Genomic DNA, 18,074 nt, shown 5'->3' with positions numbered 1-18,074 from the left:
TGTCAGTTGAAACACCTCCGTGCAATCAGCTTTACATTGCATTCGGTGCAACTTGGTAGGATATGCCAACCCCACATGGTTCGGCAGTAAATTACTGAAATAAATGTATCGGGGTCATTCTATAAATTTGGGGTCCACTTATTTTCCCTTACTAAGGTAATATGGACAGAAAAACGTCACACTTTGGACCCTTAAACTTATAGAATGACTCATATAACTCTGTAAAACTATTTGCTTTGAGTAAAGGAAACATGGCTTTTTGCACAGGGCTGTCGGTGAATACAAAGAAAATGCAATCCTTGCGAACGACTGGAGGTGGCAGGCATAAATGTGTAATGAATATGCCGTGAATCAAAATATGGCTGTAGGTTACACGACTCCAAACACTCAATCTCATTGGTAGATGCAAAATTAAACTCATTTATTATGCCATGCATAATGAATGTTTCACGTCAAACAATGAACGAAACTGCTCCGGAGTGTAATATTGTGTTTCACTAAAGTTTCTGTTGGCAAAGAATTTAATGGAATTATCAGAAATGTTTTGTATTGAGAAGGACGAAAACAAATCCATGTTTCTTGATAGGAATTATTGTGGTATATTCAGTGTCTCTCTTGATGAACATGCACAATATACATTGTATGTGATGGTAGAAAAGTGATATTTCTTGTGTCATCGTAATAAAAGAAATGCTTTTTAAACTGTATAGAAATTACTGTTTTCTTTTTTTGTTTATGTATGTCCACAGACTTGACCTTTGGCAACGTTTATATTTCTTTTTTAGAATAGTACACTCCCAGCCAAAATACCATACACTGTAGATTTCTTTTTTCACAATTTATTTTTGTTGGCACATAAATTACGACAAAAAAGTTTTCAAAGGATTTATTCTTAAGCCAAATTTCATACTGGGAAAACGGCTTTTTCCTTCTAAGTATTTCCTCAAAACATGCTGCAATTTAATGTTCGTCATTCTAAATCTGACTGTTCATGTCGTTGGAGATATTTTTAAAAAAGAAGTCTGTTCCGAATTTGTGAAGTCTAAATTTGCATGTTGGTAAATGTTTAGTATTGTTAGAGGTAATATACAATATTTGCAAACGTCAAAAAACAAAAAAAACCACCAAATTATTATGAAATACCGGTACCTGGTATGCTGTCATTTTCAAGAAAAGTGGAATTTTTTCTCTCATGTACTTCCCAACGATGGTCAGCTGACCACAGGAAAAAAAACCAACCTTTTTTTTCATCCGTAAATGGGTGCAAGCCAGCAAAGTCTGGTTCCCTTTACCTGACAATTACCCTTCATCTATAAATTGCTTCGGTTCATCTAAAGTAGGGTCCGGGAACCAGACTACAAGAACAGCATTTTTTTCTTGGTTTTTCCAGCATCTATGCGCACACAACTTTAAACTAAAGGGCACATTTTTTTAAGGCATTCCTTGTACATGCACCTTTGTGTCCCATTTAACCTTATTTTTAATTTTCATCTTGCCTTTTTTATGGTATTTTGGAGCATCTTTGATTTTTATGCTAATGCAAATTTATATATTCATGATCAAATGTGTGATGTCATTTCAGGCAGAAAGCCCAATGTTACAGGTATTTCAGCACCAACATTTGCCAGAATTTATGTTGCTGTCGTACATTTTCTTTTCTGTGGCGATTCATTGTTGTGTCAGTACATGGCAGTAAGCTAATGAGCAAACTTTTCTCACTGATGTTTTCAGTGAGCAAATTTTGGGTTCACAAATTGAATAGAAAATCCCTAAATTGAACAATGTCTTCCTGAAATGACATCACAAGCAACAGTGCCATCACTTGTCAGGAAAAGCATGGAGAATTTTAAATGTTTAACAAAGTGCACTTTTCGGAAGGGATGTCAAATACATGTAGTTTTCATAATTTCAGAGAAACAGAAAGTTGCACAAAATATGTATTCAAGTAAAATTCATGTCACGGACCTAACCCTTCAGTGTAGCAATATTTGCTATAAAATACTAACCCCCAGATCCATCCGTTTCTGAAAATGACAGCAAAAGCAAATGTTGTATATTACCTTTAAGTAGCCTTTGGGGCAATCAAATTGCTTTAAAACAAAGGTGGCATGGGTGTATTCGTTAGCATTTGAGGGTCCAAATCTAATTTAAATTAAACAAGACCCAATAACCCAGCCAGACCTATTCCCTGCAGTCTGCTATTAAAAATTCTATTTTTCGTATATTTTATTTAAAAAAAAAAAGCAAACTACTTTCTAACGAAACAAAATCAAGACCAAACAACAACACACATTCATTCGGATTGCTCACTTTTATCTGATATATTCATCATTTTATTTTCAAAACCACGTTCAGACGATACGTTTGTTTAATACCCATTCACATTTTTCAAATATAAAAACAAACTTTCAGAAATAGGTTGACTCAAATATTCACACAATTTTTTTCCCCGGGGATTTTGGCGATAAAACATGATGAACTTCAACACATTAACTCAAACCATTTGTGATTTTCTTTCTAAATGAAAATTACTTGGAGTGCTTTAAAAAAAAAAAAAAAAATAGATATCGTACAACGCAATTAATGCTAAGAACAGTCTGTTGCATTTTGCAACTTTTTTCCCCCAAAATAAATATGTAAAGGAACAAAAAGGAAACAATTTCTTCGTCGTTACGTACGACTTGATGATTTCTGGCTCTTACAAGCTGTTTGGGTAATGTCTGAACTGCCCATGCGTTAACACTGACCAATGCAAAAAGGTTTCTTGTTGCCCTTAAAACCAGTTTTCCACATTAAAAACTACACTGTCAGTTTAATAAGACAATCATCTTGGAGGTTTGTTGTCGCAGTATAAAACAAGGACATAATTTTTACGCAAATCACTTTTTTTGGAATCTATAAAAAATTAGCCGAACCAAACAGGCATAATTTGTTCCAACAGCGCAATCACTATGTTAGGCCACAAAAAACTTGTACGAAAACATACCAATATTGCACTTACATTTACACAGTATCTGAATTAGTTTCGGAAGGCCAAACTACACTAAGTTGTTTTACTGAAGTTTCTAACTACACAGAGTGTGCACAGTGCACAGAGGCCATTCTTGCTTTCATTTAGAAATTAGGACTTAAAAAAAGAAGCTTTTTCTTTGCTTTTTGGATCATCCTAAATGCTGAAACGTAAAAACGAAAGGCAAATGTGGTGCTCACATGCATAAGTACAAACGCCTTTTATATAAATCTGTTTGAATGTACTGGTTTTAAACTTATGATCACACACAGCCAGTCAGTGAGCATATGCAAGTCACATGTCGGCTTTTGACCAATCATCTTGCGGCAGGAATATTAATGTAATGAACTAGTGTCTATGAAAAGAACTACGGTAACTTGTAGTTATCAAGGTCTTTCTTTGGTGAGGGCCAGGGAGTAAAAATACTAATATTTCACTGACAAAAAAAGAGAGAGAAATGAGCAAATTACAGAAAAAAGGCACAAATCTGTGACAACTTTGGCCATCATTATACAACTTTCAAAATTTCATGTGAAAGCAAGTATCTCCATAAAAAAAGGTTCTAATACATTTAGTTTGCGAGTAAAACCCCAACGATTATCATTATTATAGTGTTTTGAACACGAACAAGATGAGCATACCGAAGACTAGCTCGTAAAAATGTTAAACGGCAGTACATCAAAAAAGGTAGGCAAACACTGATATAAGAAACAATCTTTGCACTGTAAACATCAGAACAATACGCATGCAAATTTAGACCACATCATGACAAACCTTACAACATTCTTCCATCTCAAAAAAATTTCAATATTGGTTCAGTTTTCAATCAGATACCAGTGTGATGTACTAGTCTCTGCTCAAGTCAATATTGGTGTTTGCATTGACCAGGAGCTTGCACTGCACAGGGCACTTGAACACCCACTGACAAGAATACCACAGAGAAGTTTGAAAACTTACAACACAACAATTATCTCAAGAGATAAATTTGAATCCTGGGGGATTACATTTTGAAAGTGAATTCATGGTGTAAATATTGTTCATGATCTTGTTTGATTTATTCTTTACTATTACAGCACCCCAATAACGAAAGATGGCAGTCAATTTATAATGAGCATCTGCAATATTAAAGAGAAACTTAAGTGGCAGAATTTATGTCATCATGAAAGTATTGCCACAAATATTCCTACAGCCGATCCTCGGAATGCCAAATAAAAAAAAAAAAATTTACTAAGATTGTTGTCCACAATTTTCCTGACATCACACGTGTGTCACATCTGGTAGAGGTAATATGACTTAACGTTAGGTTTCATAAGATGAAATTATGGACGGACATCAGACATTTTCTGACCTTCTTTTTTCATATTTGTGCAAAGAGAACACACACACTCAGTAAAATTTAGTACAGTTCAAAACTAATTGTGCTACTTCTTTTTTTCACATGCATTTTTTGTGTCTACTTTTAAACCCCTTAATAGTTAAGTAAATGTTGTATTTTTTTTATAGGAGAACAAAATTGAGGAGTCTTCACATTTTTTGGGTTAAATTTAAACAAATTGCTGATGGCAACACAAGCAATCATGAACTTAGTCATTCTTATTGGTCTTTCGTCAACTTGATCCGCACAGTATTTGTAGATGTTTAAGTACACACTGCAGTTAAAAGCACAATATCATAAAAAAAAAAATTGTTTGGAGAAACTGGAGTTAAGGTTCTTCTGTTCAATGGTTAAAAACTTCCACTACTTGTTTGTAATTTACTATAAAAAAAAAATTCTGAAAAGAAAATATTCTTACGGCTTTAATGAATACTTTGATTTGAAAATAGACGTAAAGGACAAAAAGGGATTTGGGGTCAGTCTATAGAAATTTAGGGTCCACGTTTTTTTTCCTGTCTCTGTTACATCTGACATCTATGATTGTATAATTCTGATGCACTCCTTAATGCAGTCATCCTCCAAGAACGATTATAAGTAGCAAACTACCTACCCCACAAATTTAATATTCATTTGAAGTCATTCTTAATGAATACTTGAATGGCACATTACACCTGTTCAAAGGTAACAGGGACAGGAAAAAAAGTTGCACACTGAACCTTAAAACTGACACAATGACCCATACGGAAATACAAAAATGCAAACGTTTCCTTTGGTACGAGTTCATAAAAATAACACACAACCGCATGTTCTCAAATCAGCCAATTTAAAAAAAGAAAAAATTTCAACGTAAAAAAAAATAATTTAAAATATTTAAACATTCGTCAACCCAACCGTCAAATAATACATATGTACAATCTACTTGATCTTTCTGACGATAATAATTTACAAGAAGATATTTACAACTAGCTACAAGTGTTACATTTGGCTGTGGCTGACGAGCTCAAGTCCCGTACAATTCTCGACCAAAGATCCGGAGTTGTACAAGCTCGATACGTTTCTGCCCGCAGAAGTTGAACGTCGTCAGCGAAGAAATGTTGGGGTGCCGGCCCACGAAGGAAGAAACAGTCTGCAAGACAGCAACGGAATAAAAGAATAAGAAAAAAGGATGTGAGGACTTTGGAGGGTGGAGGTGCTAGTCTCAACTCAAGGCCAATCACCGAGATTAATACTGCCTTCCCTGCTGCTTTCTCACCCAGATTTGCAATCCATTCGGGGGAAATTTTACATGGTGGCTTAATAGGCATATAGAATCATTTGGGCAATTCCACGGTTACTCACGTTACATTTTTGATGTACTTTTGAGTTTCCTTGGGCTGTAATTACCTTACTGAAGGTTTAATAACTGTTATCCCCACGGTAGATAGAGTAGACCTAGACCTACCTAAGCACCAAAGATGACATCCAGAAAAATGTGTTATGTATGGTAAACAAGATGCACAAAATCGGTTACTCACGTTACATTTTCGTAATGTAACCGATTTTGTGCATTATTAAACCTTTTCAGTAAGGTAATTACAGCCCAAGGAAACTCAAAAGTACATGAAAAATGTAACGTGAGTAACCGTGGAATTGCTCATTTGCTTTTCATACATTTTGTTCGTTTCCAATAATAACACCACTCAAAATCCAAAGCAGAATGTTCAAAATCTGGCCTGTTGAAGTTTCAGCTTTTCAAGAAAACAGTGACAAACCATGCACATCCTTTTGATCGCGAAACACCATTTCATCGATATCACTCTTGGATTTCCAACGGACTGATCATTGGAAATCACCTAAATCAAGTAAACTTTTTTAATAATATTCTGGAAGGTTACTTTTGGGATAAACGCAAATGGTCCTATATGCCTTTAAGACCTTTTGATCTCACAACACCTTATAGCACTCTTTATTGACTGATCGTTGGAAATCACCTACATTTCTCGATTTTGTTTTTCATCATAATTTGGAAGGTCACTTTTGGGATAAATGCAAATGGTCCTATATGCCTCCAAGACAAAGTGAAGGGCTTGGGAATTTGTTCTGTGCTGGCCACGAAAGTGATTATCGTTTTCCGTGTGGCACATAGTTATAACTTCAAAGAGACATCAATCCCCATGGAAAGTTATCCTTGCTAGGCTCTTTCCGTCATCCCTCAAAATCCTCCTAACTTTTCCGTAGGATTTTGAAGGATCCGGGTTACAGTCTGATGTTAATCCTCACCTCTATGTGTCTAACAGCCAGCCTGTCTGGCTGTGCGACGCCCGCTGTCAAACTAACGTTCCGGACTGCGGGTTACCCTCGTGCTCCTCCAGCCACGTCAGCATCTCTTCGCTGAAGCTGTCCGCCAGGGACTCCCCCGCGTCGCCCCGATACGTCAGGTCCTCTAATGAGGCGGAGAAAGAGTCACGCGACACCCTGCAGAGAGTCAACGCAAACCAGTGATTAAGAAAACCCTCCTGGTCACAGACAGTCAAAAATGTCTTCCACTCCCCTTGCCATGCGTTTGTATACGTGACCGGCTCCACAAAAAAAGGGTGTTAAGTCGCGCTGTGCATTATTGTGTAATGGCCCGCTCAACATTGAGAGGGTGAAAATTTGGTCAAAATGTGATTTTCATTTTTTGTCATGAATGTCATCTTTAATACCTACAGTTTCAGGGTTCATTCACAGAAATGTTGATTTTGAGGAACAAAGCGGGAAACAACAACTATTTTGTGTGCATCGTTCTGCTGTTCTACAACAAAGCCAGCTATTTCAAAGCCTGTTTTCTCAGTTGTGTTATTTGAACTCCAAGGAAGTAATTAATATGCAAATACGTCATTATCTCCAGAGCGGGAGGGGCTATGGAGCTCTATTATATACCAAATGAAAGCTTACATTGTGGGCTTTCCAACCATGTATATAACTCAACATCACTTTTTTGCGACACAATACCCTTTTTTGAGGAGCCGGTCACATTATTTGTCAGGCTAGTTAAAAGAAAAACAGTCAGATCACACTTGAGTAAACACTGTGACAAGTCAAATTCCATCAACAGACAAAAGAGGCAACCGGTAAGACCAGTAGGCATATCAATCACCTCCAGTCAAAGCATGGCTATATCAAATTAACAAGGGAATTTTTAACTGTTAAGAAAAAACAGTCACTTGATTGATTTTGACTGCTGTGATGGCTTAGCTGAATTTGCCAGCCAGAGAGTTATATAATTATCAAAACAAAACAAAACAAACCATGTGGGTCTATTTCTGCGAAACTGCTACGCATAAAAAAGTTTGCTGTGAGTAGACGGCAAGTGGTTTTCATCTTTAATGGATGGCGGGGCTTTTTGTTTAATCCTTAAACCTCACTTCTTAGAAATCTTTGCTAGGAACCTTTCCGAATCCTCCAAAATCACCCACTGTGCATGAACCCAATGGGACATTATACAAAATTTAACATTTCTGCGTGAACCAAGTTTCAATGAATAGTGATGACTGGACTCAATCCTTCACAATCCTCTAAAAAAAAAATTTTGTTGGAATTTGAAGGATTAAGGAGGTTTCTAAGTTAATGAAACCCTGGCATTATCGTTCCACGAGTATAAATTCACTTAGAGGAAGATCAAGGGACGCGAACTTGGGGAGGGGATATATAACATTGACAAGTCATCATGGATGACGGCAAGTGGCAACAAGGAAATATCGGTACAATCTACATCATTCAGCAAGAGACGGGTGAGATGTTTCATTAAAGGGCGACTACAAACACCAATAGCATATATCGCTCAGCCAAAAAAAGGTTACCAGCCAATGTTATGCAGCGTTCAATGCATGACTGGTTTGCTGCCAAGTTTTGCTCAGCACATAAATTTGCTATTAAAAGGATTTTACTATTAAAAGCACTTAGCAGCTTTGTAACACTAAAACTGATAACCTTAAAAAAAAAAAAAATTGATCAAAATACTCTATGCAAACCATCCATAGAATTTCAAATCCCAGGATATGGAGAAAATATCAGAAAAAAAGCATCACTAGATACAAATCTTGACATTTCCTATCTAACTTTTCAAAAATATTTCCAAACATCTTTTAAAATAATAGTCATTTCTATGAATTTTAATTAAATTTATTTTCTTGAGGAATTGCATACGTCGATGCCTCCTCCACGCACACGCAGACAAGAAAAAAAATTAGCAGACCAAAAATTCTCTAGGAAACAATATCCTCAAGCAGCGCCCTAGAGGAAGGAAAGCATCACTCCAACAAACAAATTGGCAAATTGGGACCTGACTGTATTAATACCCAAACCAACAACAGGTGATGTCTGACATCCTGTGTGTGCTTTCTTTCTTTTTCTTTCCTCCTGTGCCAACAGGAAATGAATCAGATGGAAGATGAGACACAAATAAGAACATCCAGGGAATAGACCCGAAAATCACGCCACTTTCTTCTTCTTCTGACGCTACAGGTACACGTTAAGATGTCTGTGCACTTACGTGTATGTGACCTTTAAAAATATGGACCTGATAAACGTGTAACTCCTAGGGGAACTGAAAAAAAAGGAGGTCGTACAAAAGACCTTAGCATCAGTGAAGTGACCACACCCGGTGTGGCAAAATAAGGTGAGTCAAATATTTACATACACGTATATAAGGGGTGAGATTTGGGGAAAGCGAAAACCATGAAATAACAGGCAGACGGTTTGGGGCCCCGGAGCAACGTAGGGTCTATGGTATATGTTTATACTTGCTTAAATATACTCTACCCTGAAGATGCTTTATTCAGAACATATCTGAACAAAATTACAACATTTTTTCTTCTAATTCCGAAAAATGTGAGCCTGAAAAGTTTTTTGGGGGACTGCTCTGTTGGTATGTAAACCTTTATACTGGGAGAAATACACACATTTATGGTAAAAATAAGAAAGGGTTTCAATCTTGAAAAATCCTGACAATTCTCACCCCTGGTAAATATATATTCCTCAATACAGATCAAGTGGGATATGGGAGTGTGTGGCCTAGTGGTTAGGGTTCGTGACTCATGATCAGAGGGTCCGGGGTTCGAATCCAGCCGCTGGTCATATATTGTGTCCTTGGGCAAGGCACTTCACCCCCACTTGCCCCTCTCCACCCAGGAGTATAAATGGGTGCCAGCATTAGCTGGGGAGTAACCTGCGATGGACTAGCATCCCATCCAGGGAGAGTAGAAATATTCTCAGTCGTTTCATGCTACTGAAACCGGAGATAAACGCCGGCCTGATGAGCCACATTGGCTCGGGACAGACTTTACTTACTTTACAGATCAAGACCCAAAATTGTCTGAAATGGAATGTTCTATTAACAATGGACACCACACACAGCAAACGCACTCGATGGTACTACATTCAGAGGAAATCACAAACTGATGGAAAGGTTAGGTTACTCAAGTGTTAACCTCAAATTTACAAACTCAACCCCTTCAAAACATTGGAAACAAAACTTCACGACAGTGAGTTGAATTTCTACCTCAATCTCAAGCCAAATGCGACAATAAATGAGTAAGTTCAAGGCATTATTAACTCATAAGCATGTATCCTTTCAGTTTAAAACTCATACCAGTTTGATTATGACAAGGTACACCTTTTGGAAATGTTCAGATATTTATCAAACGTAATCTTTTACAATCTAGCACTGTAATCTAAAACATACCACAGAAATTTCCTGAACAAAAAATTTCAAAAATTCAATTTTGCACAACACATCACTTTCACTGCAACTGTGTCAATCTGTCTTCAAAGATGGCCATAGGGAAAGCTAAAAAAAATATCTGAATATTATTCTGCAATTTGTTCGATTTTTTTAAAGCCGTGGTAATTTCCCAAGAGAATTCATGTTTCTGAGCAGCGTAGAGGTAAGGTTTAGATTGCTCAGTGCTTCAGGGGAAATTACTAGAATGATATTTTTGATCAGTGTTGTTTTTAAACCTGTAGGCCTATTGCGAAACTTATTTCTTATTTCTTGAGATTCCAAACTTCCTTGAGAATAAATTACAGATTAAAGCATGCATGATGCTGTGGAGATTGCACAATGCCAACGGAAAAGATGGGCCTAACGGCCACTTTAATAGAACCATCTTATTCTAATCGACAACTATGGGGCTTAGGGCCTCCCCCTGTTGAGATCAAAAGTCTGTCCCTGCGGGAAAACAGCTTGGCAAGATTCTAAACTTGAGAGACCGTTCTTCTTCAGTGATCAATCACGATTTCCAGCATTCACCGGGATTACTGGTACAAGCCGTGCACATGAGCATCCCCCATAGGCCTTACATCAGCAATTTATTGTTACTTCTGTTGATTTCCCCAGACTCATGCATTGTAAGAAGAAAAAAAAAACCAAATCATCGCAAGATTTTGAGTTATTTTTTTTTTCAAGGCACAGACAAAGCTTTTTCAAACCCATGCATCAAGCGCATTCAATTGTTCAAGATAATACTTTTCTTTAGTGTTTTCTTTTTTTTTTTTTCACTATTATCCAAGACCATGCATCATTTCAACAGGGTTAATTCCTTGGGCTTTCCATGGCAACAAGCTGTGCAGGCAGAAGGGCGGCCATCTTACCTTCGGCTGTTACCGTGGCAGCACCCTGGCCGAGATCGGTGCAGCGGATTTTCATTCGGACTTGAAAAGGTCTGAAGGGGGATCGGATGAACTCGAGGGGTCAAGGGTCATGTCTTGGATGAAGCCTTTCTTCAAAATATCCAGCCTCTATTTCGTCGCCTCAACATTAAATTAGTTCCCCACGTACATGTTCAGGCTTTCTATTCTGCACTCGCACAGCAGTTGCCCGCTTGGATATCATACAAAATACTGCAGTGCATATGAGCTCAAATTGTTCTTTCATTAAAACAACTTTTGTATCAAATATTGTAATACCATACCTTCACAAACTTTAGAATTTTCATTAAAAAAATATCAAAACACCGTTTTTGTCTTGCATACATGTATGGGAAAATCAAACATCTTAGTCTGCTAAGAATTTATTTTGAACCATCAACAACAACCTGGCGTATTTCCCACATTTACACAAATGGAAACTTAAAACCTCCGACAAGATTGCAACGGATCAATGCCCGAAAGCTAAACGCACCAATATTGTCAACCAAACATAGACAGACAAAGCACAACTCCCACGTTAGGAATACAAAAGAACAGAGTGGGTGCAATGGAAGGGGGGAGGGGGCGTAACACAGACACATGTATTACTAGTTTCTGTTACTTGTTAATTAGTTAAGGGGAGCGAAACAGGTTGGGCTCAAAATCTGAAGCAAATCAAAACAAGGAACAAAACATTTCGGTCCACACATGAACCGCCAGTAAGTCACAATCAGATCTAGGTTTAAGGTTTTAACTTTGGTGGAGGGTTGCTGTACCCAAGCATGATTAAAAGCTAAACAACAAAATGAGAGGAGAGGCAATTTTGGGGAGACAAAATGTTTTAGGACTTCAGGATAAAAAATACACATTTCTGTGCAAAAGTGCAGAAATGTTATCAAGGGATTCTTTTTTTGGGGGGGGGGGGGGGGGTTTAGTAACATTTTGTTCTTAAGGAGATTTTTTCAAACAAATTTTTGAGAAATGTCTGCCAAGTCGCAACAACGGAAAAAAATTAAGTGTTTAACTAGACATTATATCATGGATCAATTCTTGAGGAATAATGTATACAAAAAATGTGTCAACTACAATCATACGACGTTACTACCGGTAAGCTTGCACACGTAGCCAAAGAAATAACTGCATACATGTAGATGGATTCACAATGATTCGACTGCCATTTTGGAAGCAACTCAATGGTTAAAAAAAAATGACAAATAAAAAGATGAATGGAGATTCTTACTTCTGGTAGGGCAGGGGCCACTCCTCATGCAGACGGGGCGTATGGGGTCTACCTTCTAGAGCGGTGAACGAAGGAAGGCTACGTCAGGTTGAATGGAAAAATCAAAAAACAAACCGAAAAAAAAAGAGACACAGAGCAACATGCTGTGAGTCAAACAGACAAGTGTGTTGATGTGTGGGTGGGTGGTTGGGTGGGTAGGGGGCGCGGTGGCGATATGGCGTGCGATGGGTTAATGGCGGCGCATGGCGATACAATATGACAAGCTTACATGTACAGTCAAGGGAATAGGCTTGAACTCAATGGGGAATCCCCATCCCTACCATTTAAAACAAAAGTCACTATGGGCTCCGTGCACAAGTACCCCCTCAACGGTAAGAAGCGGAGAGTTGGGGGAGACCACTGGGAGAGACATTCTAATGCATTGGCGACAATGCCTGATGCTAAGCAAAGATGCTATGGCTTTGAGTATTTTGAGATTAAAAAAAGTCTTGTGCACTTTATGCACTATATGTAGGCAAACCAGTACGCGCACTTGGTCCGTACAAGCCACTGGCCTCTTGAAAGTGGTCAAAAAGCGCCCTCTCTCATTAGCGCACGGAGCCCATGGTTTATTACAACATAACATATTCAATACCATGTTGGAAGACAAGATTTTCTTGAGACTTTCTTGCGATTTTCTTAACAGCCTTTGTTTGATACCTCCGCCAAGGAGGTTACATGTATGTTTTGGTTAAGTTGTAGGTTAGCCTGTCTGTTAACAAGATAACTTCAAAGCTATGGACAGATTTGCATGAAATTTGTTTTATATGTGGTCCTTGGTACAAAGTACAAATTGATTAGAGCTTGGAAGTGATCCGGATCTGGGTCTGGATCCAGGATTTTTTTAAAAGGATATTTCACCATTTATGCGAGTGTTTCTTTTGGGTGCACTGCATGATATGGCGGAAAATTGTTTGGTTTGCGCTCTCTAAGTGCTTTCTAGTTTAATCTTCAACCATCTGTGACATATATACAGTGAGTACTGTTGGAATAGGCAGTTGTGTCCTTTTTGTGTCAAATTTTGGCGAGCAAAAATACATATTCGGCGATTTTTGAGACACCTGTTATTTTACGGAATGGGAAACTTAAAGCTATAGTCCATCATTTGCAGCCATCCGAAAAAGTAACTGGCGTATTATTGTTGAAAAACATACTTGGTTGAAAGATAGTAAGTGGACTAAACTCCCTGTGAAATTAATCTGTCTGGCAAGCTATCATTTTGAAGTAATCAACGAAAGAAGGCCTTTCCAACGAAAATTTAAATTAGTAGTTCGTTTTGTTATTCAGCGCAGCGCACGCAAGCATTGGCACGACGCACACACGCGCGTGGGTGCTATAATTCGTCGGATCAGTGCGCGACATCGCGTATAGCTGCAATTCAAAACAATTCAAAACATGATTGAGCAACGTTTGATTTGAAATTGAGATCCTAGAATGCTGTTTTTCTCGGAATGTACAGCTGAAGCTGAGCTGAAACTTCATCAGGTTAGTTGTTCAGTATCCTTCATTAGATTTTGAACACTTTTGTTGCTTCAAACGAACAAAATGCACAAATTACAAATGATGGACTATATCTTTAACTGAACACCACTTGTCCACAGAGTGGAAATATTCGTAGCCACTTTTAAAAAAATAACTTCCCTTTTTTTTTTTTAAAGCAAAGTAGATGGTGATTTTCATGGAAGTCAAAGGAGAGAACAGATTTTTAAGAGATACATGTACATGTAATTGAATTATTTTCAGTTAAACACGTACGGTTAAACATGTACCGGTAAATGTTAATATCCTCTCCAATGGAATTCCACTGAATGTAAAATATTAATGTTTCACAGTTATCTGGGTAAGCTACAGATGTGATGGTCTGATATTGTTATTTTAAAGAAAAAGAAGAGTTGTTAGTATTAGGGTTTTGTTTTACACTGAACATTAAATATTCCTTTACAAAAGGAAAATAACAAGAAACATATACGTGTATTTAGCTATTTTTTATCACAAATTCACTTCATGCATACATACACACAAAAACGACCCTGTTAGTTTTCGCGATTGCATCTTGTGAAGCACGATCGGACTGGGGAATGTACATGTACGTGTGGCTGATAAACTACTGGATTTATGAATGATACTTGATGCTGTTAGAGTTCCTAGCAATTCACTCTCGAAACTGAAGTTTTTGAGTATTTTCTTTTAACAGTTGTAGTCCTCCGCATGAGATGGATGAGACCCTCCTTGTGAGACCTTCCTCAATCCTCCAAAATCCTCCAAAATCCACCAAAATCCACTGGGCCGTTTTTGGAAGATTTTGGAGGATTGAGACAGAATGGCAAAAAGGTGTTGGTTGATTTCGGATTGTTTATGTTTTCAAAACATACATGGTAGCAATTGGAGGATTTTGCAGGATTGAGGATGGTTCCTAGCCAAAAGGGCCTAGGGTTTAGGGTTAATGATTCAATGCTCTATGTGAAATGAGTTAGTTTAAATTAAAAAGAGATATATTTCATTCATTAGACCTAATTGTCTATGTTCAGTCACACATAATTGAGCCCTGCATTATGCTCGATATCATTCGCACTGCTTCTGAATGTCATCGGCACTGCCTCAACCCATTAACAGTGATCGTTGGAGGATTTGGAAGATTGAGGCAATGGTCACCCCTCCACTGAACAAATCAAAGAAATAACCAATGATTTTGGAGGATTGAGACTGAATCCAATTTTTACATGGTAGCAATTGGAGGATTTTGCAGGATTGAGGATGGTTCCTAGCCAAAAAGGCCTAGGGTTTAGGCTTAATGATTCAATGCTCTATGTGAAATGAATTAGATTAAATTAGAACGAGAGATATTTCATTAGTAGTTTATATAAAAAAAAAGGCAGCACAGACATGAAATGAACAATTTAAAGCAAATGAAACAGGGTTTTTAAACAAGGACATGAAGGAAGCCAAAACAATGGTTAATAAAAGCCAAGGACCAGATATAACATGGACAACATAAAACGATTCAATATTTAGTATACAAACATGTTATTGATGTAACTTGGACCCAAACCACAAGATTTTGAAAATTGTTAGAGAATAATGAATTTTTTCCTTTCTTTCAGGTCTGCCTGATATGGAGCTTTTTGTATTTTTGAAATTCCTGAATTTATCGTCGGTGTGTGGGCCTGAATGACAGTGTCAGTTTCAAGATGACGATTTGACTTTATAAAACATGGTTTTGCTTCTTCTGTGAATGTACAAACCCTTCAAAATTTTACAAATCCAAGAAAGAAACTTCTTAAGAAGCATCTCATTAATGTATCAGATTAAGACTTTGTATCTGTCGGCATGGATACTCACCTATTAGTTGAAGAAGAATGCGTTTGTTTCTTGAGTCGAGCCACTGGTTCACAGGTCATTGGGGTGACCGGTTGGTAGTGGACTTTACTGACCGCTATACCGGACCCAAATGTCTGCTGTGGCCGCAGGACCATTGAGGACGTGGTGCGGTAGACTGCCGCAGGCTGGGGTTCGGTCCGGTAGGTGTCGGCCGGCTGGGGTTCCTGGTACAGTGTCATTGATTGGGAGTGGGCACTCATGTTGTGGCTGGCTACGTTCATGTTGGAAGGGGTGTGGGAGATGGTTGCATAGCTGGAGGTGTACTCCGAGACGTGGGTGTAGAGGGGGGCGCGCTGGGAGGTATGCTGGGAGTGGTAGGGAGATGAACCCCCACCGCTGCCACTACTGCCACTATGGCCCAGCTGGATGGCTAGAGAGGAGCTGTGAGAGGAATGACTACTAGAGGACTGCTGGGAGGATAGGGACGGGTGCCGGTTACGAGTCCCTCCAGGCTGGAAGTCGCTTGAGTGACTGGACCCGCGTTCTAATTGAGCAGGCGGGCCGACACTGAATTCCACCTGATCAGGGTATTCCATTTGATCCTGTCGCTGATCCTGCTGGTCAGTCCGAGGGTCATAAGGCTGATTGATGTAACTGTTGACCTCCTCAAATTCAAACTTCTTGGGTCCCTGAAGCCGGCTGGCATAGTTTTGGTACTGTTGGGATCGGTATGACGTCCGACTCCGATACGGAGTATAATCGACTGGGCTCTGCTCTTCGAGGTTCTGAGGGCCAGGCACGCTGTTGGCTTTCAGATGCAGATTTCCCAGTGAAAGGTGCTTCTTTGGGGTTGCGGGCTGGCTGAGGGAGGTCGGCTGCTGATGATACTCCGGGTCGTCAGCAAACTCCGGGAGGTCACGCCGCACCGACGAAAGCTGCAGGTCATGCAGGGAGGCGGCGTGGTGTCCTAACTTTGGTGGGTCGTAATCCCTCCACGTGGAGCTCAGCTCGGGCGACTCGTGGTACCGCCCGGGCCTGTTCAGTGACCTGAACGGGGCACCGCTGTGGTACGCTGGGGGCGGCCCGCGGGCTGAACTGCTGCCGTTTGACCCCGAGTTGGACGGGTTCCTGTGGCGACGGGGCGAATCCATCCTTGGGGTCTCCGGCTGCATGTTCAACGAGGGTGTGCTCTTGCTGTATGAGTCCGGGTACGCCACAGGCGGCTTGGGGTAAGATGGCTGTCGCTGATTCTCAACGTAGTCCACGGATCGTTGCGAGTGGTAACTATCCTTACTGCTCATACTGTTTGACCTTATCTGGCGCAGTTGTCCATTCATCAAATCATTGCCATTCTCCAGATTGGTTGCGGACTGGCAGGAGCTCATAGGTGGCTTGCCGTTGCGCGCTGCCCTCTCACTCCTCTTTTTAGAAACCTTGGGTGATTCCTTCGGTGGAGCGTCAGAGTAGATCTCCACCGGCGCCTGACCCTTGTTCTTTCTGCTCTGGGATGGCGACCTCCACCCTCCATTCAGCAGCTGGCGGGGCACGCTCTTGGAGCGTATCCTGGCACCCTTTTTGTCATCCAGGGTTTTCGTCCTGCCCCGCTCCGACATGAACCCGAAGCCAAAGCGCGAGGAAGGTGGGGTGTGGGGAGTGCTGGCCTTGCGACCGGACCGGTTCAGGCTGTTGTATTCCTCCAGGGCTTTTCTCTCCGGAGTTGGTTCCGCCAACTCCAGGCCCAGTTTGTGACGGAGGTCAGTCAGCTGCACTTCGATACTGTTAAGCTGATACGCAACAAACAGATAAGGAGATATCAAATTTGATTCAAATTCACAGAATAAAAATTTCAATGTATAAGAAAAATCACAAACTCTCCATCTGCACTACACACCGTGGGAAATTCTTAGGTTTAGAATAACAAACATTGAAAATAATTGAACAGATTTTAAGCTTCACTGGCTGATCTTCATCTGAATTTTTTGGAATATTCATTTTGCAAAAAGTCATCACCAAAATACGAACAAAAATCATGAACATCAACTTGAAGTTGGTTAATTGGGCAAAGCATGACCTCATACCTCTAATTTCCATAACTACTAAATTTTTGTCAATGATAATAGAAAACGGTCAGAGTATTCCACAGATTAGCACTGCATTTTAGCTTGAACTTTGAAACCTGGGCCAAGCCTTTGGACTGGACACTTACCCTATGGGCAGATTTCTTGTAGGAATCCCTGCGAGTCTTGCGAACCTTTTTACTGATCGTCGGATCGTTGGCAAGCTTCATGGCCGCCGTGGTGATCTTAGACTGGATCTCGTACTCCCCTTCTAACCTTGACAGGCCATCGTCCTGAATATACAAACGGAGCATGACAGCAAACAGGAAATAGGATTTGAAAAATTGCATGATGGAGTCAGCATTTTCTACTTTCCATGCTAGAACG

At 39.5% G+C, this 18,074-nt stretch overlaps 1 protein-coding gene across 6 annotated transcripts in view; it reads right to left on the bottom strand.

The window, feature by feature from the left end:
- Nucleotides 1–5,095: 5,095 nt before the first annotated feature.
- Nucleotides 5,096–18,074, bottom strand: part of LOC119736891 (FERM domain-containing protein 4A-like) — a 92,276-nt gene continuing 79,297 nt past the window's right edge. For 4 of the 6 annotated variants that reach the window (XM_038210908.1, XM_038210910.1, XM_038210912.1 and 1 more), the window contains 5 exons: nt 17,837–17,980; nt 15,652–17,414; nt 12,274–12,351; nt 6,645–6,839; nt 5,096–5,511 (listed from right to left, as the gene is read on the bottom strand). In XM_038210908.1, coding sequence (XP_038066836.1) covers nt 6,692–6,839; nt 12,274–12,351; nt 15,652–17,414; nt 17,837–17,980 — 2,133 coding nt within the window. In that variant the 3' untranslated portion in view covers nt 5,096–5,511; nt 6,645–6,691. Of the gene's footprint in view, nt 5,512–6,644; nt 6,840–12,273; nt 12,352–15,651; nt 17,415–17,836; nt 17,981–18,074 lie in introns of those variants that run through there. The other 2 variants (XM_038210909.1, XM_038210911.1) reach the window with 2 other exon arrangements.

This window comes from Patiria miniata, unplaced genomic scaffold (genome assembly GCF_015706575.1).
Source record: "Patiria miniata isolate m_02_andy unplaced genomic scaffold, ASM1570657v1 HiC_scaffold_3, whole genome shotgun sequence".
NCBI lineage: Eukaryota > Metazoa > Echinodermata > Asteroidea > Valvatida > Asterinidae > Patiria > Patiria miniata.
The sequence above is the reverse complement of the archived record's forward strand: the minus strand, read 5'-3'. Positions and strand labels throughout refer to the sequence as shown.